Source organism: Egretta garzetta, unplaced genomic scaffold (assembly GCF_000687185.1).
Source record: "Egretta garzetta isolate BGI_Z169 unplaced genomic scaffold, ASM68718v1 scaffold94, whole genome shotgun sequence".
Lineage (NCBI taxonomy): Eukaryota > Metazoa > Chordata > Aves > Pelecaniformes > Ardeidae > Egretta > Egretta garzetta.
Genome location: NW_009259683.1, coordinates 2,300,979 through 2,324,976, shown reverse-complemented (window position 1 = coordinate 2,324,976; position 23,998 = coordinate 2,300,979). Strand labels below are relative to the sequence as shown.

Sequence of the window (23,998 nt, the reverse complement as noted above, 5' to 3'; positions counted from 1 at the left end):
TGAATACAAAAGTAAAATGACAAATTATACTAGCCACATTTCGCATTTATTTGATACTTGATTTGGAGCAAGTGACAGAGAGGTTAGTTTTTGTTTCCGTGACATGATTTGTCTTTTTAACACAAAATACAATAGCTACAGTATTGCTAATAAAACAATCAAAGTATAATTAAAAATTTTTGCTAATGAATGCAGTGAACTTAACATCCAGGTTTTAAAGAAATATATGAAAAGTAAACTTTTTATACTAAATATAAAATCTCAAGTGAGAAAATTGAATCCAAGAAAGTATTACTTTGCAAAAAACTTATCCAAAGCTAACCACAACCAGCCAGTTATTGAACATTTGTCCTAACGTCACAGGCTACAATAATTTATTCAAAAGGTAGGAATTATGTAGGCTAATGACTTAACAGAAGATTGCAGAGCTCGTGGCAATTCACAGTTATTGGTCACCTAGGTTAAAATACTGGCAACAGATCTGCTGTTCAACTTTTCCTGCTAATTCAATGTACTCTATACTGTAAGTAAGATCAGAGAATGCTGAAAGCATCTGCTTCCACAAAATACATTTTCTTTATCTCTCCTTTAAGCAAGGAAAAGAGATAAGAATACACCTAAGAAAATGCAGGAGCAAGCAAGCCAATGAACTGTAGAAAGTCTTAACAAGAAAAAAAAAAAGGGTAAATTGCTCAGTAAATGTAGACATAAAACAACTATATCTAAGCTGAGAAACTCTGCAAGTGACTGACTTTGTGACTTAAAGGATTTCTGATATTTTATTGAAAAATTTCCTGATTATGGAAAACTGAGGCCTGAACACATGTGAGGCATTAAGCTTTTCAGCAGTACAATAATCCCTTGATACGTATTTGTATCTTTTCCATTACCATACAGTAAACTTGCAAAGAGTAGAACATATGGCATGTGTTCTTGTTTTTTTTTTCCCTACTTTTCAAATGCTCCTAAATGGGTTTTCCTGTTTCCTAATACTAAGAACATTAAAATTCTAGTTTGATTTCAAATCCTTTCCTGAAAGTGTATTTATCCTTTTGACTCCTCAGATACAAAGAACTATTCATATATTTTAGGACCAAGAGTTACAAACAAATCGGCAAAATTATGTTTATATTTTTGTTCCAACTTCTCACAAAGGCAACAGGAATCAAGCCAGTAAAAGCTGATAACATTCTTTTAAGCCCAAAATTACAAATTTCCTTACCTAGATATTTAATGTATTGACCCCAAATTTAGCTGCACCTCTACATTTCTCTTCTTAGGGTTTTATAATTGGAATTAATCTTGAATAATATATTGTAAGTGAATTACCTGGTTTGGCCACAATTCCTGACAGAGATTCTTCTACGAAAAACTACTTTCTCTTGAACCTGGAAAAAAATCTTCAGATCACTGGCTTTTGACAGCTAACCACAGAGTTTTCACATGGGGAAATTTCTTTTTGTGCTTTTAATAAGCAATGATAAAGATTATTACTGAATTTTTAAGATGTATATTAACGTATTAAACAATTACAGCATTATAGATTTGAGATTACATATCTGGAAGAATTCAATCTGAATCTGCTTTTAGTACATGATCTATTATTGTTTTATCTTGTGAAATTAAATTTAATAGCTAGTTTCACAAGACATAAAGAGACAGCAGGGCTGAAATTAAAAATTTAATTAGACCCTTTGACAATATTTCACACAACTCATGTTAATATCAGTCTTTTGTGTTGGTTTGGTTTTTTCTTAATGCATACCAGGGGAAATGCCCATGTTTTTCTCTCAGCAGCCTTTATCCTTTAAGAATTGTAATTCATTTTAAAAGACTAGTATTTGAGCTACTTTGCATCCTCTCTTTCTTTCTGTACAAGAAAAAGAAAAAGACATTTTATAGAAGGTTACACCAGTGTGTTGCTTTATGTGTGGAAGGTACAGTGTTCAAAGTTACACACAATAATCATAGCTGCAGCATATCAATGAAGAAACAATTACAACACTTTTTACTGTGAGTTCTGTGCTATGGAAAAAAATAGCTTACAGGTCCAGCATTTATCTAAAAGTATCAATTTATCCAGACTGAAACTGTCCCCAGTGGGTTAAAGCGGTCAGTTTGGGGAAACAAAAGAAGAAAGGCTGATGAGTAGTTTCTCATGTCACCTGTTCCCTGTTCATACCTATCCTTCTTTTCTGCTATTTTTCCTCCTGAGGATACTCCTTCCCCTCCCTGCAAAAACCAACCTGCCTTCAAAAAAATCCCTTTACCTTTCTGTTGCTAAGGTCATAAGGCAACAAAGTGCTGCCACTATCCCCCATTTTTCTCTGCAGCCAGTTTCTCCCCACTGCAGTGACCAGCAAGGGTGACACCGAGAGCCGAGGAGGACGGATGGGTGGCTGTGGCTGCTGTGCTGATGGCAGCAAAGCGAGCTGTCCTGATGGCCTGGGAACAGTGCTCCCAACTGGTCACGGACCTGAAAGCCCAGCCCAGATGAAAGAGTCCAGCAGACCTGTGGGAAATGCCACCAGGACATCTAGGAGACACCCATATAATGATTTGTCTCTGTTTTCAAAATTTACAATCAGGATTAACGCATATGCTTAGGAGAAAAAAAAAAAAAAGAAAAAAAATTAGGAGAAATCTTTACCTGCATTACAAACTACAAGTGACAAGTCACTCCTAAAGCCTTCAGCAGGCACACTCATACTTTCTGTTGTGGTTTAACCCTATCTCAGCTGAAACCAGGGCACTTTCTAAGATCTTTACCGTTCATACTGCACCTGTGCCTAGGAGTCAAGCAAACTAATGCCTTAGAATTCTGGCCCCTATTGTAAACAAATCTTCTTAAACATATGTGCAAAGTGGGCCATTAGTACTTCCTAATTCCGACTTTAATATTTTAGTACAATTTCCATTTTCCTGTTCTCCTGAATCTTGAAGGAGATGGTGTGTCTTCAGTTGGCATAGATTACAGTGCAAGATGGGTGATTTCAGTTTCTGAGATATCATCCTCTGCTAATATCAACTAGTACTTTCTCTAACTCAGGAAAAACACAGTGGTTACTTTATTTACATAGCCTCGTTATTGCAGTTGTTCTGTTTGGCAGTTATTAGAGTGTTATTGCTAAACTTATTGATGCACCTGCTACTGGCTTTGCTACTGTAGAGTAGGATTTCTGTTACACAACTATTCATATATGAATACATATATATATATTCATATATATGTATTCATACATTATACTACTCTTAGTATCCTCATTTTCATGAGCACCTACAAAACAGCTTTCAGGTTAACCTGAAAGGCTTATAAAGAAGGGGGGGGAAAAAAGAAAAAGAAACAAGAAAAAACCCACATTTTTTTTTCAAATCTGTGCCTAAAATTTGTGTATTTAGGAGTTCTGAAGATTTTTATCAAACAAACTGGGAAATCCCAATGACTTCCAGAAAGGCTTAACTTCTACCTGAGTTTGGAGAAGAATAAACTGACTAAAATTTTCCTACAAATGTAGTATATAGGCTGCCAGAGACTTGCCCATGGTAAAGGTGTGGACATTCAAATAAATAGCAGAATGTCCATAACAGATATTATTCAGAAGTTTCAGTGGATTTTATTAGAAGTAGTTACACATTAAACTTACATATTTTTTCTTCTTCCTTTTCTTTTGTTTTGCTTTCTGTTTAATCCAAGAAGGGAAAATATCATGGCCTTGAATAGCTGTTATACATGTATCTCTCTCAGGATTATATTGGTCCTACTTGCTTCAGTCCCATCGCTGCCTTTGCAAATTCCCCAGAGATGCTACAGTTAGTTAGATCATCCACGTGCAAGGACTAGGCTGGCACAGGAGGTAAAGCTACAAAGAGGAATGGCCACAGTAGAACACGGTTCCTGCATGGGATTCCATCAAACCAGCACTGAAACTCACCAGGCATACATTCTCCCATCTACATTCATTCACAAGTTTGGAGTCCTGACCTGACTTTTTATTAAAGTAAAATGTTACTTTTGCAGGAACTATTTTTTTTAATGAAAATAAAACTTTTTTTTTTTTCTCACAGCATCTGTTTCCAAGGAGCGTCTTTAGTTCAGTGCTATGTCACCATTTCATTTAATACAGCTGTTTTACCATGAGATTCTTTTCTTTTATCAACATCAATGTTTTGGGTTAGATGTTTGCATGCTCTTGGAAGCCAGTACTGTGCAGATGCACATATTTGCTACTTTTTTGTTTGTTTTTTTTTTCCAGGTAATATCAAAATTATCAAACAAGTCTACGCTATCTCAGGTATGTTAGTCACATTTTAAATATGCCAAGCTTGACTTTGAAACATGCACACAGTTATGGCCGGAGCAAAGTTGGAAAAACTCCAACTGACTTCGATGGTTTCAGAATAAGACTTTAAACAGCATCCTGCAGATAGTTCTGCCACTGTCCATTTTATGAGTAACAGCTTATGGTCTTTTCTTCCAGGTGCTGGATTTTCATATCCTGCTACAGCACCCGTGTTTTAAATACATGGTTACCCAAGCCAAAGTTTTGAATACACGTAACGCTCATTGATCAGTGCCAGGTCCTGCACAATTTGAGCATCATGACAGCCTTCAGATGAATATTGTGGTTGACAACAAGGCTATTATGTTTTATACAGATAGGCCTTTTGCCACCTTTTTAAATTCTTACCTTTTCTTACATCTTGGATGGAAAGGACTTAGTTCACTAAATCGCTCAATGTATACTATGAGAATATCATACACTCAATGAGAGTGCGCTGTGGCACACAGCAAAATTAAACCCCCACTGCAAAACATATAGACAGATACTAATATAGGCTTAGAACTTTTGGATAAATTCCCCAATTCTGTGTATTTTGTTACCCTGAAACAATAACAAACAATATCTTGCTCTCCTACACTGTACTTTAATTAGCACATAAAGTTCAGAACCCAGGGCTATGTGGCCTCTAAATTGCTTTGGTTCCAATATTAAGCATTCAAATTGCATTTTTTTTAAAAACAGATGTAGCTCTGGTTTTTGATGACTCAGTTCTGAAGCTGACACTGTCACACCACTGGTGGATTAACAGGACTTGGTATAAACTGAAAAATCTGTCTACTATCCCAGCAGTGGTTCCAGTTAGAATAACAAAGAAGAATACAGAGCACACTGGGGCTTGATCTGAACTGGTGTAAATGCTATTTAGACATAATAAGTGGTTCCATATGAAAATGTGGAATTATATGAATTACCAGCCTCAGTTCTCTCCCTTGGTCCATCAGGAGTCTAAGAGTGTAATATTCAAAAGTAATAATGCCTCAGTAAAGCAAGATTAATCTACTCAAGTGTACGTATGACACGTGGCTCATAAGAACTAGTCATGTAATCTTTCTTGGTAACAAAATATATTGCAGTGAGTTAACTGGCTAAGTTGCTAGTGACCTTTTTTAATATTTTTGTATTTTTCTCACATATAGCCACATAGTCAAAGAGGGAATCTACGGAAGAGTTCCAAAAAAGCTATCTCTAATGAGAAATGAAAGTTGTGCTAGATCTGGGTTTGTTCCAGGATGAACACCAGAAGAAATTGCATTTCTGCAACATTAGTCTCTGAATTTTATGTACTAACATGTATTATCTGCTATTTTAGACAGAGCTCAAGGGAAACGGAAATATAAAGAAGAGACTCTCTTCAATTGTGGAAGATGAAGATGAGGATGAAGAGGGAGAAGAAGAGACCAGCACCGTTTCACCAATCCACACCAGAAGCACAAATTCCTCTCAGCAGAAGAAGGCTGGAAGCAATAAAAGCCACCTAGGAAGAAACTTGAAGCAGTTGGCCTCAGGAACGGTGCCCTTTCATTCACCCATCCGTGCTTGCAGTTCAAACCCCTCAAGAACAAAACATGAAACAGAGCTCCATTACTACTCCAGAAGGAAGGAGAAAAACCTTAAGTTACACCTTTCAGCACTAACCACCAGTGGTCCACCTGACCTGAGCCCAAGGTAATAGTTATGAACGGTTATTTTCTTCTCTATCATGTAACTCCTATTAAAAATATTATGATTGTAACACTATAAAATATTTCTTTTTCTTTAATAGTTGATATTTTTGTTCATCCCACAGAGAAGGAAAAGTCCTCTTATTGTTGTAACTATTACACACTATGCAGAATGTTATGACTTTTGGACTTTATTGCAAAAAAAAAAAGTATTTCTACCAGTAAAAAGGGAAAATATTGAGCAATTACAAAAATGACTATTTGAATAGTCTGGTATCATTTATGGTATCATTTTGTCCATCTATAATAATATGCATTCCCACAATAGCACTATGAAACATTCTGAGCCCATCAGAGAGAGAGCAATTTAAAAAGCAAGTAGATGATAATACAGCATAGTTGCGCAAATACAAAAATTACTGGAGTAGAGGACTATAATGGAAAACTATTGCCTAGCAATTTTAAAAAATATATTTTAGTTTTTTACTTGTATGTTACTTGTAAGGTTATTTATATATCTTATTTCTAAATTGCTGCAACATAATAATTAACTATTAAACAAGAGTTTGGGGATCAGTTCTTTACAGAAATCGCAATCACTTTTTCACATGAGGAGCTGCAGTAGTTGATCTTCCAGTTCAAGTTTTGGTTTCTATAATCTGAAGTATTTTACATGTTCAAGATCTTCCTTTATTCCCTAGAGGCAGAGTGGTAGACTCAGCAACTTGCAATTGCAAACATGAAATAGTCACAGCTTGACCAATATTTGTTTAGCTCTGTCAAGTCACCTATCCCTAAAGATGCAATCATAAAAAGGACATGGAAGACTGTATAGAAATCTTTCCCTCTCATCATATACTTGATCAGTACGGTTACATTTCAAATAGGAGCAGGATACAAACTGATTTTAGTTTTGTCAATATAGGGGGAAATAACATGTGGGAAACCAGCTTCTATACTAGCAAAATTGAAATGCATAGTGGATATTTTCTCATTGCTTTCATAGATCTCACATGAATTTGCTTCAGGTCAGCTATGAGTAAAGGTCATTATTATTTGCATAACAAATGGTAATTCAGGGAAAAGCTACATTTCATATTTTCTGCTGAAATGTAATCTTGCTCATTATTGTTCTGAACATATGCAGCCAGACATCGTCACCCAAGGCTGCAAGAGCAAATGTGAAACAAGTATTGTTACATATATTATGATTTCCTATTTCCATTCATAATTTTATAACTGCAGAATAATCCTATTAATAGGCTGGAAAATTGATCCAAGATGTATGTGTTTTGCAGACTTTGTTTTCCAGCCAAAGCACTTTCACATTATTTCCCCAAATTAGTTTATATTATCAGAACATTTAAACTGACAAGTTAAAAACACTTTTAAAAGAGCCTTAAATGTTTCTTAGTAAGTATTAAAGAGAAAATAAGACCTTAATTAACATCCTCGCTTTTGTTTGCTGTTGGACTGTGAATGTTCCTTAGAGTAAGCCAACCAAGAACTCTTCACTGGTGCTTCAGGTTCTTTCCTTGTACACCACAGTGAAGGCAATAAAACACAGAGACTGGGTAAAATATTTCAATAGTTCTTGGTGCAAGGAATAGAAGCCAGCATCCTAATTTCTAGGATACATAGTCTTCCTAATCAGTTTCTGGGTACTGCCTATGAAGTAGAAGACTATCAAAAGGAAGAAAGTATAAGTGATGATAAAGGCAGCCCTGGGAGGAGGCATTTATGTATTTGAATCTCCTCAGGCCCACATGGATGAGTGCACTCTAGCCCTAATTGGCTGGATAGAAGAGGTCACATGTTAATCTTTTCTGACTTTTTGGCTTCTAGAAGTGGAGGTATCTGTCATCAGCAGAAAATTCAGAGCTGTACAACAGCTAAATCAAAACAGGGTGAGACTTACCAATTACTTTTGTCCCTTCATGTTTTCAACTCACCAGATTATGTTGCTCTACAGCCACAGTTCCTTGTACATGAATAAGCATCTTGCCCCTTACATATTTCCTATACAGAAGCCTGTGTTTGGCTCTCCAGAACTAGCTATTTTTGCTAATACGGTTTCTTTTTAGTCTGAATCTTTAAACACTTTAAAGAATATAGCACCTATAAATTCCAAGTCACGTCTGAGTAGGTTTTCCCCTGTGTGCTTTAAGGGCAGTTAAACTGTTAGCATTTCATACAATTAGAAATCTCTACAAAAGGGATATTGGGGTTTAAAATTTACTTTTTGAAGCAGTGAGGTCAGATAAGATTAAATAGGTTTTATAGCAAATTTCAAACAAAATAATCATTCAGGTTTTTAGCTGCAGATTACAGTATAGGGCAGAGAAGCTCAAGCACAACGTTTGAGTCTCATCTCCTCCCAGAGGCTGGTTAAGATTAGGGTGAAGTTTAATAACATTCAACTGGCATCATGAACACTCAGACATGACACAGAGCCATAAACCCATATGAAGAGCCAAGAAGGACAAGAAGATATGGTATGTGTACAGAGCCCTAAGTTACATGGGTCTTTCAAGCCAAATACATCACAGATATCTCTGTGTTGTGTGTTCTTCCTTTCTCCAAACATTTCCAGTCAAGAGGTTTTCTTGAGAATATCCTTATTAGATGGAAAGTCTAATTTTCTTCATTACAAAGCTATCACCATTGACTGAGAAGCCAAGAACTGTCTGCTTTAGCCCTTCCAGATTAGTATTTAACTCATCTGCCTACTGCAAGACAAATTCTGAATCTTGTGCCTGGATATAACAAGAGACTGATGCTCTACATCAGTCAAATGGCAGTATTATGAGTCACTTTCATTGACTTTGAAACAGTTCTCTTTATAGCACAATCTATTATAAATGGGAACAAAAAATATTCATAGTTATATGTTTTTAATAATGTTTACTGATTCCTCCATCTGATACCAGTTTTCTATTCTTTGCATGCAGCACTTGATTATTGTATTAACTGCTTCATTTTTTTTTCTTTGGATTTCTTGACACTGCAAATTGGAGGTCAACTGCAATGCATGAGTAGAAATAACTGACAGAAATGCCTTTTCTAGTAATTAGATCCAATATCATTATAATTGGGACATTGCAAGCTGGTCTACACATCTTCCTATACCAAATTTGCAAACAAGAGTGCTGTGCCTGAGCTAGTTAATTTTAACCAAATTTGAGAATAGCTGTTTGCATGACAACAATCCTTTTGACTGTGGTTTACAGAGATGCTTTCATAAATATATTATGTTCAGGCTTAGAGTCTGCCTAAGTAAGCCTAATATAAGAGCCTGACTGTTATGTGCAAAGGGATTTAAACTTCACAAGAGCATAGTGAAGCATCTTTAGTTTGTGTATAAGAAAGAACGGCAACAGGTTGCTTCAGATATGAAGGACAAACTATATTCAATACAGGTTTTGTTAGGACCCAGAATATACTGCAGAAGTAATGAAAATTTTGAAACTGCAGTTAATTATGTTTGGCCTCACATTCCTTCCTCTAACAGTAAGTTTAATCTTTAGTGACTCACAAGAAGTTATAACAATATAATAGTTTTTACTTTTCTCTAACCTTAATGTGCAAAATTTACCATTGCCTAAAAATGTGCCCTTTAGGAGTAATTTTGACAATGTAATTATAAATGTGATGTTTATGAAACTGTTTATGAAACTGCTCCATCACTCCAATTTTTCTCAACAGAATTGTTGATGGGATTGAAGATGGAAACCATAATGAGGAAAGCCAAACCTTTGACTTCAGCTCTGATCAGCTCAGGCAGGAATCCAGGTTATCTCCTACAATTGGAGGTGAGTTTTGCCTGGGAAAATCACTCTTTAGAGAAAACGGTTTTCATAACTGCTTTTTGTTCCCCTTTGTTTCTTCAATTCTCAGAAGTGGCATAAATGGATTTAACATATATCGGTACTTTCAGTACCATTTGAGTACCATGGTTGGTTCTGTAGAAAAAAAACCAACAAGGTCTCAAAGGTTATTTGTTGTTTTCCTGCTAACAGACAGTCATGATAAAACAGCTTGCAGAGCGTACTGTATTTTCAAGCATTATATTTTCCCAGCAGTATTGCAGGATCAGCCAGGAGCCTTGTGCTCCCAAACCTTTGGGCATGGAGGGTACTAAACACAAGGACAAAATTCAACATAAAAGCATTCTACTGTCAAATTAAAGAAAAAAAAAATCATAAAGAGCTATATACAGACTTGGCTTTCAATTTTTATTGAAGACATTTACAGAAGTGGGAGTATAAAAGTACCTAGATTTTTAGAAGTAAAAGAGTGAAAACCTTGAATAGTAAGAGGCTTTAGGAAGCCTTAAATGACCTACACTCTGGAAAGGTTGATAAAATAGCACCACAGAGCACATCAACGTGGAAGGGAAAAAAAAACCAAAACACACAGAGAAAGAGAGAGGGGGAAATCAGTGGACTAACGCTGAAGTGACACAACTAGTGCAGCTCAGACTGTTTCCAATATCCTCTCTTTTACAAGTAAACAGTCCTCACATAATTAGATACCTTTTGCATGGAGGCTATTAGGACACTTTTTGTTCCTCTTAAAGCCAAACAGAAAAATAATAATAGAAGCTTGATTGTACCTCTGATTTTTAAAAACAGTTGACATGTCACACAGTTGGCACCTGGTTGTCATTTTCAGTCCTTTCAGGTTCAGACTGAAGAGAGCAGTACAAATTTATCCACACTTTTCTTATACATTATACACTGAACATTAAACACAAAATTTTAGTTTTATTAAATCCAAGTGCAAAACAGGTTTAAATTTAAAGCACTGGATAAGTGCAAGAATAGCATTGCTGTTTCCAAGTTACTATAATTCTCTCATCTACACTCATTTGAATTATTTTCAGAGGCTGAAATTGGTGCTGCTGTGCTTGTTATCAAAGCAGAAGAGACCAAACAGCAGATCAGCAGGCTTAATAATGAGGTAACGAGCTTTTGTGGGGGTTGGAGGATATTAACAATGATTCAAGGAATGCTGGAGAAAACTCAGAAAACTTGGGAATATGGTAAATGTGTAATAAATGAGTTTTCAAAACTGGGTGGAGTTCAGATTAATTTTCTACATGAAAGCTATATAGAAGTTTGTGTTGTGCTAGAGCTAAAACCAGAGTGAGTTTAGCATAGTTAGCTTATCTAATTTTCTTAGAATTTATCCATTTCTGTACATGCTTCTGCTTTTCTTTTTCCTCTCATTCTTTCCCCAAGCCCCTTCGTCCAACCTTTCTTGTTTTGGCGAATGCTATGCTGTTGGAGAATTTCCTTGAAAGAAACACAAAGCCAGTCATGATCAAATTCACATCAAATGTTTCAAATCACTTTACCTGTGCCTATTTAGAATGAAACAGAAGTTCATCTATTCCTGCTCAAGCAATACGACCTGAGGAATGCAGGGCCAATGTTGTTCAGCAGTGCTTTCTGTTCTTCCCTTCTAATAACTTCAAACTTTTAATGGACTATCAATCCGACAGTAAAGAGGGGATGTTCTCTGGCTAAACTGTTTCATATATCCAATCACTGCATTACTTTGGCTAACAAGATGAAGGCATCAGCCTTTAACTTCACAATTATACTGCAAGACTAAAATCTCTTCCCAGCATACCCTGCCTTTCAGTATGAAGAAATTAGAGACAATTTCTTATCATTCCACATGAGGAACCATTTAAATAACTCCAACCACCAGTTTCACTTCTTTTTTCTGGTCTCTTTGGTTACCAGAAATGTCAAGTTTTGTTTTATTTTTCCTTCTATATTGTGTACACTTAATCGTTATTCTTATTTTCACGTATGAAGTATTGGGCTTTCTTCCTGGGTCAGGTTAACTTGGTCAGATAACTTGAACGTCCTAAGCTAAGAGCACATGCATGGTTACTTAGTCACTATGGATACATCACCTCATTTGTACGTGCAACTGTAGAGTTCAGACAAAAATCTCATGCCCCATTGACTACAGTTTTTTATAAGGCTTGGTCAAAGAACTCAAAAACATCTCCATGTTCATTGACAACACTATTATAATAGAAAATTATATTTTTTATATAATACTTTTGAAACAGACTAGCCATATTGATTCATCCATTTTGACTTTGAAGAGGACAGGTATTTTTAAAATATGAAGATGTATTACATGGTTATCCACAAGAGGCAATTGGAAAATACATCATGGTGGCAGGTGTGCTAAGGCTGGCATCTTCTAGATTAACCAAACATTTCAACTGCAATAGTTTGGGACTTGTCATTGCTTTTATGGTGAAAAGCAATAAATAAATCTTGGAGGAGAGCAGTATGTTAAAGAAGAGAAAAAGAACCACAATGAAGGTCATACCCCTGCATGCACAATCTTCATTTTTTCCCTGCTAACAATATCTGAACAAAATGTTACGCAACTCGCTTGCTCATACTAACATAAAAAAGGAAATATGACCACATGCAGTAAAACAGTAAAGTTTCCACCCAGGGAAACAGAATCCAAAATTCAGAGACAAACATTTCACTTCTCTGAATATGGTTCACTCTTTTATTCTAAAATTGAGGAGGGGGGATCAGTCCCGTTTCCTCCCTTTTTTTTTTTTTTTTTTTTCCCCATATAGTATGCTACCTGTGAGACTTCACTTGAAATAAGAGGTGTTTACCTCCTGAGGATTCTGCAGTCTTCTCCTGGCATAGAGATGGATTTGAACCACTAATTCTTGATTAAACAAGTCAACCATCAGGTTTTCATACAAAAAGCAGTCATCACCCAGCAGGTCCTTCTCTTCTTTCAAAAGGAGTGTGACAGAAGTGTGTTCCTCTATAGTCTCTGTCTATTGAGCAGGTATTAAGAGTCCTGTAAGTAAGAGGAAGAGAATCTCTGGAGATTAAAAAGAGTGCCACTAACTTCTGGTGTCTCATTTAGCTTGGTGTGCAAGACAGAATTCATTTTTGCACTGTGTAACTGACCGGGGCCTGCATATACATTATTATATACATAATAATGTTGAAAAAAATTCTGAAAATAGTTGTACTTACTGTTTAGTCACAGCAGAGGAAGATACCTTTCTCTGATTACAGAACGTCATAAAACTTACAGAAGATTACAGAGCTACATGAATGATTATAGAAAATCTTACACTCTGGAAAACACACCAGACTTAGTCTAGCAACCTAAGGGAACATTTATATTCATTTTTGCAGTATCTCTAAGATTAATTTATTCTGTGCTGTATAGAGTACATTACATAGAGTACATCTACACTAGTGTAAACATGTTTAAGATGAAGACTGTTGTTGGTGCCTTGCAGTACTTGGAAGGAGTATTCTCTACTTTCCAAGCTCATATTTTGTTTTCTGTCTAAGAAGTTCCCCAGCAAAGAAAACAGCATTCTGCATTCTGACCAAGCAAGAGTCTTAAACATAGAAACATTTATATACGTGAGAATTCTCAGTTCAGTGTGACAACTCTGGGCTCAAATCCCAGAGACAGATGGGTATCCTCCAAGTCCTCCCATGGATCAAAATTTACATTGAAAAAACTGCATGACTGTGGCTGCTTAATTGCATACTCTACATATATTCAAACATGCCCCGTCTGGAGTTTCTGAACTGACAGTACTGGCTTGGTAGTTACCTAAATGAGTAGCCTTGAGTAGCCTTGCTGGAATGCGCTAGCTGTTCCTTGGGCTTTTTGTTGTTACATTAAGTGTTGAACAACACTTGCAGACTCAGTGCTTTCATCATTCCATCACACGGTGATGGCCATTATGACTGACAAGACAGAAGACTGCTACCAGTAGTTGAAATACCATCAGAGTTAGAAAGGAACTTCTTTATTAAGACACACAGCCTCCTTCTGAAAAAGAAAATACGAGAAAACAGGTCACAAGTAGCCAACAGCAGCAAACACTATCATTAATACATTTCCCAGTGGAGATCAGAAGTCAATCAAAAAATGCAAAAATAACTGCTTTCATGAAAGGCAATTGTATTACAACAGTTCACTAGTTAGCTTTAAAACATTTCAGCTGTTCATTGGGGGAACAAAGACATGCATCTTCCCATTCAGGCATTCAATACAGTCTGTTGTTAGCAAAGCAAAGCAAATCAAGAAAAAGTTACCCCAGAGATAAATCTACAAAAGAAGCTACACCCATTTTAGCTATCCAGTGACATTCTTGGCAGCATTTTAGGTGTATGACATTCACTACATAATCCAAATGAAAGTTCATTTGCCTAAGAACGGGTGTAACAGAAGACAGAGACTTGATTTAACTTCTCAGTTTGTTACATATTAACTTTAGGACTAATGGATGTACAGACTTCCTCTAAGGAGGGTAAGCACCAAAGTCAGCACTGACGCTTCATTAAGCAACATGAGAGAAACTTGAACACACCCCACATTTCTATTGTATAGGTCCATGGTTTGGCAGCTCAGCCGGTTACCCAGCTTCATCATTCCCTCACCTAACCTCACTTCTCATTTTGAGCTTAAATGAGATCCAAGCTGATAAAAGGGAATTTCCCTCTGATTCAGTATTGCAAAGTGGAGTGGAATAGGAGTACTTAATTTCCTACTCTATTTGTTTGTTCAACTTAGTCTAAATAATCACTGGATAAAAAAGGCATGGCTTTCATTATAGTTCAGTATGTGGCTGGCAAGAGAGTTAAGGTTCAGGTTCTTGCTCCTGTAAAAAATGCAATTATTTAAGCAATAGTTTCAAGATTAAGTGACTGAATACCCAACAGCATGGCACATTTTCTGAGCTGGGGAAAGCGTGATTCAAAGACCTGCTCCAAATTAGGCAGAGCAAGAATTTAGGAATAGGTCTTCTGCCTTACAAGTATGAATCCTTCCTTTGCAGAGATCTGTACACCCAGCCTGGTCTTTCCAACGCACTTGTCTGCAAAGACTGATCAGATGAGTGCACCTAAACATTCGGCATTTTTTCAGAGGCACCATTTATGGTGCAATCATACATAACTACTAAGGAGCCCAGAAGTGAAAACAGGAAACCACTAAGCAGATTTTCCGAGATATACAGATGGCCATAAATCGAGATTAAAGTACCTGTCTATCACTGTCCCATTGTCTGTATCCCACCAGGCTTTTAGCTTTCTATCATTTGAATGCAACTGTATGAAAAGAGGATGGAAATACTTCTATTTTGATTCAATGTGCAAAACACAAATCCAAATTATTTAACACATAGACCAGTTAAAAATAAGAAAATACCCAAATTTTAGTCATAATTTTTCTTCCATAACTTGCAGAGCGCACGTAGAATCACATGTACATGTTCTCCATTCAAATTCACAGGTACACTATCTCATGTTCAGATATACAGGACATCTTGCACAGTGCATGCAGACAAAGTCCGATTTCTTTGTCGTGTCCCATGTTTTTCCCCTATGCAACCCAGCTCCAGTGTAGCCTTCTTCAGCTTCAGAATTTGGGGGCTGTTTTCATACTTCATCACATCCATAGACCCCACAAATCACAGTACTAAAACAGTATAACAAACAGAATACTCTCATTTCTCCCATTCAGCTGGAAAACAAACATGAGGAAATATGAATAAGGTCAGGTTTTGTACTAGAAAATTGCCTTCTATTTAGCTGCATGTTGGAGCACTTAGTGGAAATTCAGCTATTTTTAATTTTAGGGTTTTTAGATGCTTAAAATACTCTAAGCATTTGGCACTTATTCAGAACAGAGAAAATGAATTCACAGGGATATTTCACTTTCATCTAAAAAAGGAACAATCCTAAATAAATATGTTTCTTTTCTGAATCACCTAAAGAAATTTTATAAATAGATTATTTTAAAACATATTTCACACCCAGAAGCCAAAAATCAATCTCATTCTCCTCTCAGGACAGGAGAAAAAAAAAAAAAAAGGTCTCCTTTTTTAAGCAAAACATAGTCCTTAATACTAAAAATGTATGCACACAATGGAAACAGTCATTTTATAATCAGTGCCAATGAAGAAAATTTGGTAAAGCAAAGTTCATCAGGCCTTCAGTTTTACATAAGGGATGTACTGTGGAAGTTCAATTTGCAGCTTAAGAAAGGACCCCCCTGACTTACAGTAATTAGAAACACGTTCTTTGTAACAAGTTCGTAAGTATATTATCATGAGAGAAATTATTTTGCAGCAATACTCTCACAATAATTTGTTTTGGAAAATACCCTTCAGTCAAGAAAAATGTGAACTAATGATACTTATTGATGAAAGCTAATTATGACTAATCTACCCATTTTGGATTTTAGTCATGTAAATTTAGCATACAAGCCAAGATATAAAAACTAGTGTTATTTGTGTTCAAAAATAAAAGCTTTCTAAACCATAAACACCAATTAAACACATTTTTTTGTCTACTGAGATTTGTAAAAATATATTTTCCTTTTAGCATTGACATTCATATTTCCAAATAACTCCTACCTTGTTCTTGTCTTGTCTCTGCTCTTGCACTTTGATGATTGTAGAGTAGTCTTTCCAGCTAATTTTTTCTTTCTTTTAATGTTAGCTTAATAGCTGCTAGCAGATGAAGGTGACAAAAATGGCTGATGCTCTGAAGCTTAGGTGAATTTCATTTTTTAAGTAGGACATGAGACACATACAGGGCATAGGTCCTAAAGACACCTGAGACAAAGAAATTAATCAAGGGAGGAAGCCACGCAGTGTAAAAATCAACTGGGCACCAAAAGCTGACTTCAGATTTGAATAAAAAATAGTACTACTATGACAGATGACAATGACTATCCAGTTAACTCTCTAACAGGCATTTCAAAACCTTTTTGCACTGGAAAGGTTTATTTTCACAATATCTAAATGTAAATCTCTGTTGGTATGCAAGGTCACTGCTTTTTTTCTTATGCCTAGAAGAGGTAAGAAAAAGCTGATTACCATTCTCCTTCTAAAACCAACTTACACTGGAAACAGACTGTTCCAGCAGATCTTAACAAACCAAAATCATTCTGTCTTTCTTTGCCCGTCACATTTTCTAAAAGTCTTAATTGGTAGCATTTTCTTTTAGATTGTCTTTGGTTAGATCTTTTAAGTCACTGACAAAGTACACAATCTCAAGCTGTCCCGGCCTAAGTCATTCCGGCCAAAAAAAAAAAAAAAAAAAAAAAAGCTGTCAATATATCCTGGGATCACAATTAATGCCTGCAAAGTGTGATTCAGCAAAACTCCACAGACATTTTTCTGTAATACTCTGCATATGCAGAATATTATACTCATGCCTCTGACATTTTCTTTTCAGATGTCATGTTTAATGTTTATCTTTGTTGAATTTCATATTACTGATATTTAAAAGTGAACATGAATTCCATTTAGCCATTAAAGATAAACATCAAACAAAACCAGACCAGGGTAGGCTGCTAAAAAGAATGGCTTGAAATGTCCTCCTAGGATGACAGCAAACCATTGATCATAAGCCATTCCAATCATGTATGAATCCAACACAAAGCGATATCTCAGTCATATTTTCTTAGCTGGTTTAAAAGAATGTCATGCAGACAGTAGCATCTGAATGGTCCGCTGACAAGATATATATTGCATCTACAGTTTCTTCTTATCTATTAAACCAGCTTTTCAGCTAAAGAAAAGAATTATGTTGTTTTGCCATGGTTTATTCTTGAGAAATGTATGTTGCATGTTTTCTTTTAACTATTCTTTAAGGTACTTATAGAAATTGTTTGCTTAATATTTTTGCCTGATATCATATATACAACCTTAGGCTTTCTCTCAACAGTACACATTAACCGCTTCGCTTCTCCCAGCCACCAGGGATTTCCATGATCCTCCATTTGCTCTCAGTCAGTAGCTAGTCAGTCAGAGTTTGTCCCTGATATTTCCTGAAGTCCTTGAAGCAGTAATTTCCAAGCCTGGTTTTCTTATTGCCACCATCATGCTGACACTGTCCTGATTCTATGCCAACCTGATGGTAGCATCCGCATCCAACAACAAAGAGCCACAAATTATTACTAGAACTGCAATTTGGGAACCCTTTTTCTAGACTGAACTTCATGGGATCCCTGTTGACCTGAATACACTTAAATTAGCCAGTCCTTTATATTTTTCTGTTCTGTACTTACTTGTTTAGTAACAATAGCAATAATCTTAGTGTCCTAATTTACCCAGACAAACTGGTTGCCCTGGAACTACACAAGAGCTGGCTAGCGAGTCAGCAGAGAAACCAACAAATTTTCTTCTACTTCTACTAAAGCCAATTTCACAACCTTCCAGGTTTCTGGATTTATTTCACTGAAACTGAGCCATCATATCATTGTACAAACACTATATGTTTAATCTGAACTCAGATTAGCTGCACTGGATTTTTTTTTTTTCTTCTGCAACTAGCTTTATTCCTAAAGTGCCATTAAATCAGAAATGCCTGTCACCACGATACCAATGGCCACAGAGATATTGATAGATGATCAGTGAAAAGTCTGCCTCAGCTCAGTTCTCATTTCATTCATTCAGCAGTGCACTTATGGGGAAACAGAGTATCAGCAGCTAGTTAATCTGCACCTCGAAAGACAACTCATTCTGGCTGAAAGTCTCCTTGACTTTATGAAGCACCCGAACAGAAGCAGCAGTGAAACACCAAGCAAGGGAATAGAGAAGCTGCCATATGCAGCGCAAGCCAGGAAGCTTCCCTGCATTGCCAAAATGCAACTTCCATTTGTCAAGAAGCAAAATTTCCTCTTCACTTCTTTGGGTATTCAGAGCCACGGTAGGAAGATGTCTGGGTGAAGTTTGAATTGCAAAAGGGAGTAAACCACAGAGAGAAAAAAATACCAATATATGAGAATTCTAATCAGAAAAAAAAATGGCTTATTCTGCATTTATCCAGGAACAGGGATGAGAGACAGGGATTCTAGTAGAAAATTTAACATTAAGAAAGAAATTAAATTCTGGAATATACAACAGAAAAACAAAGAAACCTGTTTATCCAATACTATTTAAACAAAAAAATAATTGCCATCATCATCTCACATTATATAGAGATTTTCATCGCTTTTATGGAAAGGTTTAAATGCAATCACCTCCGTTCCTACTTAACTACATGCAACAAAGTATTCAAACTGCACAACAGCTTAATACTGGTAGTAAAGAAAAATACTCTTTCTACTGAAACTCTTGAAGTAGATTTGAAAATACAAAATACAACTAACTGCTAAAACCTATATTGGTCAGGGTATCAGAAAGTGTTATTATTAAAGTTCATAAGTAAAAAAAAAAAAAAACAAAAAAAAAAACAAAAAATCTGGTTTTTAGCCTCTGTTTTCAAAGATATTCTTTCTTTACAACAAAGTCCACTAAAAAGGTACCAGTGCACTGCTTTTGACCAGTCTGAGAAGCACGTCTTGCTAATTCAAGCTAAATCTGTATAAATCGCAGTTGCTATATCAGGAAACATCACACTATCTTTTCCAAGTCCTAGAAACTGTTAAGGCGGCATTTCAAGTATATTTGGGATCTCACAGATCATTTTAAAGCTGTCTGCCTAGCACAGCAGGAAGCATTTGTACAACTAGCTGTACTGCTTAGCAATCATCACTGAACTCCTGAAAAGAGAACAGCCTTACCGGCATGCAAGGAATTAGTCCTTTTACTCAGGAGGAAGCTCTAGTGCTTTCCTTTTTTTTTTCACAGACTTAAAATTTCTTTTGCTTTTAATCTCTGTTCTTTTGCACTTTCTGGAGCACTGTGAAATTGTTAACATTATTGAAAAAAGTGTTCCCTGTTACACTTGCTTATTTGCATCTGCTCAAGAATCTCTGCAGGGTGTGAAGAGGATAATAAACAGTATAGCATTGATAGCAACAGTAATAGTATACTCTGTAAGTACATAAGTATCATAATATAGAGATGGTAATTAATAGTAGTACAAATATTAGAGATTTAATTTGGTAAGATTAACAGTTTGTAAAAACCAGAAAACATTTTAAATGATCCAGAAAATTACATATTTGCTTTGCCTGTGTGTCAAGCCACACTGGTCCAAATAGATCTCACTAACTGGTGGTCAATTTCTAATGAATTCTGGCATTAAAGATTTGGATTTTAAACTATCATATTACTGGAAACTATTAAATCATACATCAAAGGCTCATTTATCAGGTCAGTTCCTGTGACTGTGAGAGAGCAGTCTAAGAGCTAGCTGATATATCAACAATAGTATCTGGGCAGCAGAGCAAGTTGCGATTAACAGAAATTCAGGACTGCCGCAAGTACTGATGCTGGGATTGATTTTTGCTGTATTGTCTCAATGAATTAGCAAAAGAAACATGTTAAAGAATAATTAAATGCCTCTAAGTAATCAGAAATGGAAGAGACAAACATAGACCAAGCCAAACAAGATATTTTAAAGTGGCAGATATTTTCACACAGCATTCACAGTTTGGGTAAGGTGCGTACTCATAAGGTAGTATCCATCTTCCTATCTGCACAACTGCAGAAAGCCCTGTAAAATGGATGCAAGCTGGGAAATCAGGCACAGAAAACAAAGTTGCTTTATCTGCTAGGAGTAGAGGCCAATGATGATCCTAAAAAAGAACTTAAGACGACTGATTCTAGGTAGCCATTGGTTTGGTTGTCCTGCTTCCCAAAGAAGCTTTTGGAGGTTTTGCAATGCCATGTCCCAGTTCCCAAGAGAGCACAGAAGTTCTTGCATGGTTGATTTGTTCAGAAATCTCCCAGTGTGTTTTCTTACTGTCTGACAGTACCAAGAACCTTCTCTGGCTGCTCTGACCCCACAGGAAGCCTGCTCACAAATCACTTTCCTAACATATTTTAATCCCTCACTTAACTGAAGTTCATATGAGCTACCAGGCATTCAAAGTTTAATCTCAACTGGCAGAAGGAGATCTCATGGTTATTTTCTATCTAGCATAACTTAATTAGGTAACAAGGCAGAAAGAGAGAGAGGTGGAGAGAGAGAGAGAGAGAGATCCTGTAACGTGCCACTCGAGAGCCTCCTCCCTTTAAGCGTTTTCCCCCCAGAGGTCGTGTGATCATTACAAAACTATTAAACAATGTTATGGGTTTGAACTCTTAGCTAGGAGAGAAATGAATACATATATAGGAGCTGTACTGGATCTTCCTACTTTCCTTCTGACTCAGAATTTCTTTATAATTACTGTGCCTGTGGTAATGCAGTCTAACTCAGCCTGAAATGTCTTTTCAGCAGATTTCTTTGGAACTATCCTGCCAGAAAAATTAAAATTATATTTCTATTTCTGATTACATGAAAATTAATCTGTGCAGGGCACCTAATTGGTGGTGTCTTTACTTCAGGGCAAAGAAAGGCCCCCTGAATGAGCCTTTTTTCTTTATGACAGGTGGTTTATCCTTCTGAAGATAAATCTGCAGTCATGGTGGTTTTTTTTTTCAACAGAGCATTTTCACTAGCATCAGAATGAGAAACTCTATTTTAACAATAATGACAGTGGCTTGACCTAAAATGGATTGATTAGCTACCATGGAGACAAAGTTCCTTTCTACCTCTTGATAGGTTCACTTCTCTTTATTAAAAATAATTGACTGATTTTAACATACTTTTTCTTAAGAAGGAAAAAGGAAAAAGGAAAGGCAAACACGTTTGAAATGGTACGTGAGTCACTTTTATGTTTGAGTTAGGCTTTTCCTTTCCCAAAATGTCCTTATAATGTCCCAACGAATGTCCCCATTAATGTTCATCTATTAATTTACTTTAAAATGCAAATTCAGAACTTGTCAATCTGATCCCCATCCAAACCAGCAATTTTGGGGAGACTAAAGACTTCATGTAATTCATTGGATGCTTTCAGTGGTTTCAGCATGAAAAAAAAAGTCTAATAGAAAATATGATTCTTCATTTTTGCACACACACCAGAGTAATCTATACTATGAACGACTATCTCTCTCTGTGTTATATCCAATACCTTTCAAGCATAAACACAACTACATGGAAGCAAAATGTTTCACAGACTTTTATATTGTTTAGAGGTACCAAGCAGTTTTTAGAGTTTCCAGTCTCTTTTCTTCTTTTTTTTTTTTTTTTTTTTTTTTCCCCTTTAGTAATAGTCCACTAGATTTTCATGTAACCACTACTCGCATCTGACAACTTCGGGTATGGGTTTCTTTTATTTTACTATGAAGACAGCAGTATATTTCACATGTATATTTCTGAACAAGATTTCACAAGACCTCATTTTTATATCATTCATCAGTATAAAATTGATGAAAAGAGGTTTATGCACTAAAATATTTAATGATTGATCAAGAAGCTACTGATGTCATATTGCCACTGGAAATCATCTCAGTCCTGACTGTAAGGCCATTTATATACCGCATATCATTTAAAATCAGGTGAATTATGCCTACGGTGTTTCCATCATACATTTTTAATTGAGTTCTTTTAATTATTTCAATATGCCACAGGAAGTGTAACATGTAGCTGTGGTAAGGTAGACGGATGGACTATTTCCCACACATGTATTAGTAGAGTGTGTTTCTTTAAAGTAAAGACACTGTCACAGATCAAAGCTGATATTGTTAGAAGGAAAAAAAGATATGTATGTGCGTATTTCAGGCATGACTGCATAAATAAATGTTGTGATATTTCACTCTGCCATAACAGGTGACAACTTTAACTCGAGAAGTCTCACAATTAAGTAAGGATATGAAGAATGTGATGCACCTTCTGGAGAACCTGCTCACATCCCAGAAGACTCCAGGGTTCTGTGCTGTGCACAGCATATCTCGAAGTCCTACCCTGGAAAGTTTGCAGTCTCGAATGGCTTGGACTACACATCAACCTTGCACGCACACGCAAGCTGGGAACTTTACTTGCACCAAAGCACAACTTAGCCGCGGCAACACACTATGTGACATTTGGAATACAGATCTGTCCTCTGTAGGTAGCAGTCCCCAAAGAACTGAACCTAACCTGCAAAATTCTATGGACGGTGAATTTTATTACACACCGGGCCTTCACAATTCCCCCTCCCAGTATCAGGTAAACCAGAAAAACAATTTGCAGTTTTTAAGATGCACCTCTCCCCGTTCAGACACTACCTTGACTCCTCTTCAGTCTATTTCAGCAACCCTTTCTTCTTCAGTGTGCTCTTCATCAGAGACATCACTACACCTCGTGCTCCCCAGCAGGTCTGAGGAAGGTAGCTTTAGCCAAGGAGCAATCAGCTCACTAAGCCTTGAGAACCTGCCGGGATCATGGGACCTGGAAGGAACAGCCGGAGTAGTTTCTGCACAGACCCCAGATTTCCCAATAGACATTGTGACAAGCACAAGGGATGTTAAAGAAAAAGATTACCAAGCCATAGATGTATAATGAGAAACACAAAGTGGTACTCAAAGCATGTTTCACAGCTGCCAGTTTTAAATTTAGAGAGTACTGCATGACTATTTGACCTTTTCTCTGGCGATCATGGAGACTTACAAACATGAAAATTCAGATTTATAGAAAGTAAGAAAAGGTATTGACAGTTCGTACTATAGGAAAAATAAAATTCTAGATTCTAGAAGCATGTTGAAAACCATCTTGTATACAGGTATAACTTACTGGTCTGTTCGGCAGACTTTTGTGATAGTCCAAAGACCCTGAGGGTCAAAGCAGCTGGAAGTCTGGGACAAAAGAACTGTCATGGGCGGCTTTTGTTCACCGAAGCAAAGGTTTTCCCTGAGTGTCTGACTGTTGTTCCCGAACAATATCTATGGCACTGTTTGCTTCAGGTGATCGTGGGTCCTGCTGGTCTGTTTGTCAGTTCTGTGAAGGCAAAGGGACAATTATCGCTGCATGTCATCTAGACAATCAACCAAATAGAGCTGGTAGAGAGTCGTTAGATGTTGCACGTTGTTTGTCATGTAAATGAAACCTCTTAATTTATCTAAAAATGCTATTTTTATATACTTGGTATGAAACGTACTTAAAAATTATTTAAAATATTTATAAGGAGAATAAGAGTTTG

General features: G+C 36.4%; 1 protein-coding gene across 1 annotated transcript in view; it reads left to right on the top strand.

Moving 5' to 3' along the window:
- The window catches only part of KCNH8 (potassium voltage-gated channel subfamily H member 8), a 189,365-nt gene extending 166,004 nt beyond the window's left edge, over positions 1–23,361 (top strand). The window contains exons 12-16 of the mRNA XM_035894055.1: positions 4,254–4,292; positions 5,653–6,008; positions 9,710–9,816; positions 10,890–10,966; positions 22,651–23,361. Of these exons, the coding sequence (XP_035749948.1) occupies positions 4,254–4,292; positions 5,653–6,008; positions 9,710–9,816; positions 10,890–10,966; positions 22,651–23,361 (1,290 nt within the window). The remainder of the gene's footprint in view (positions 1–4,253; positions 4,293–5,652; positions 6,009–9,709; positions 9,817–10,889; positions 10,967–22,650) is intronic.
- Positions 23,362–23,998: the final 637 nt, after the last annotated feature.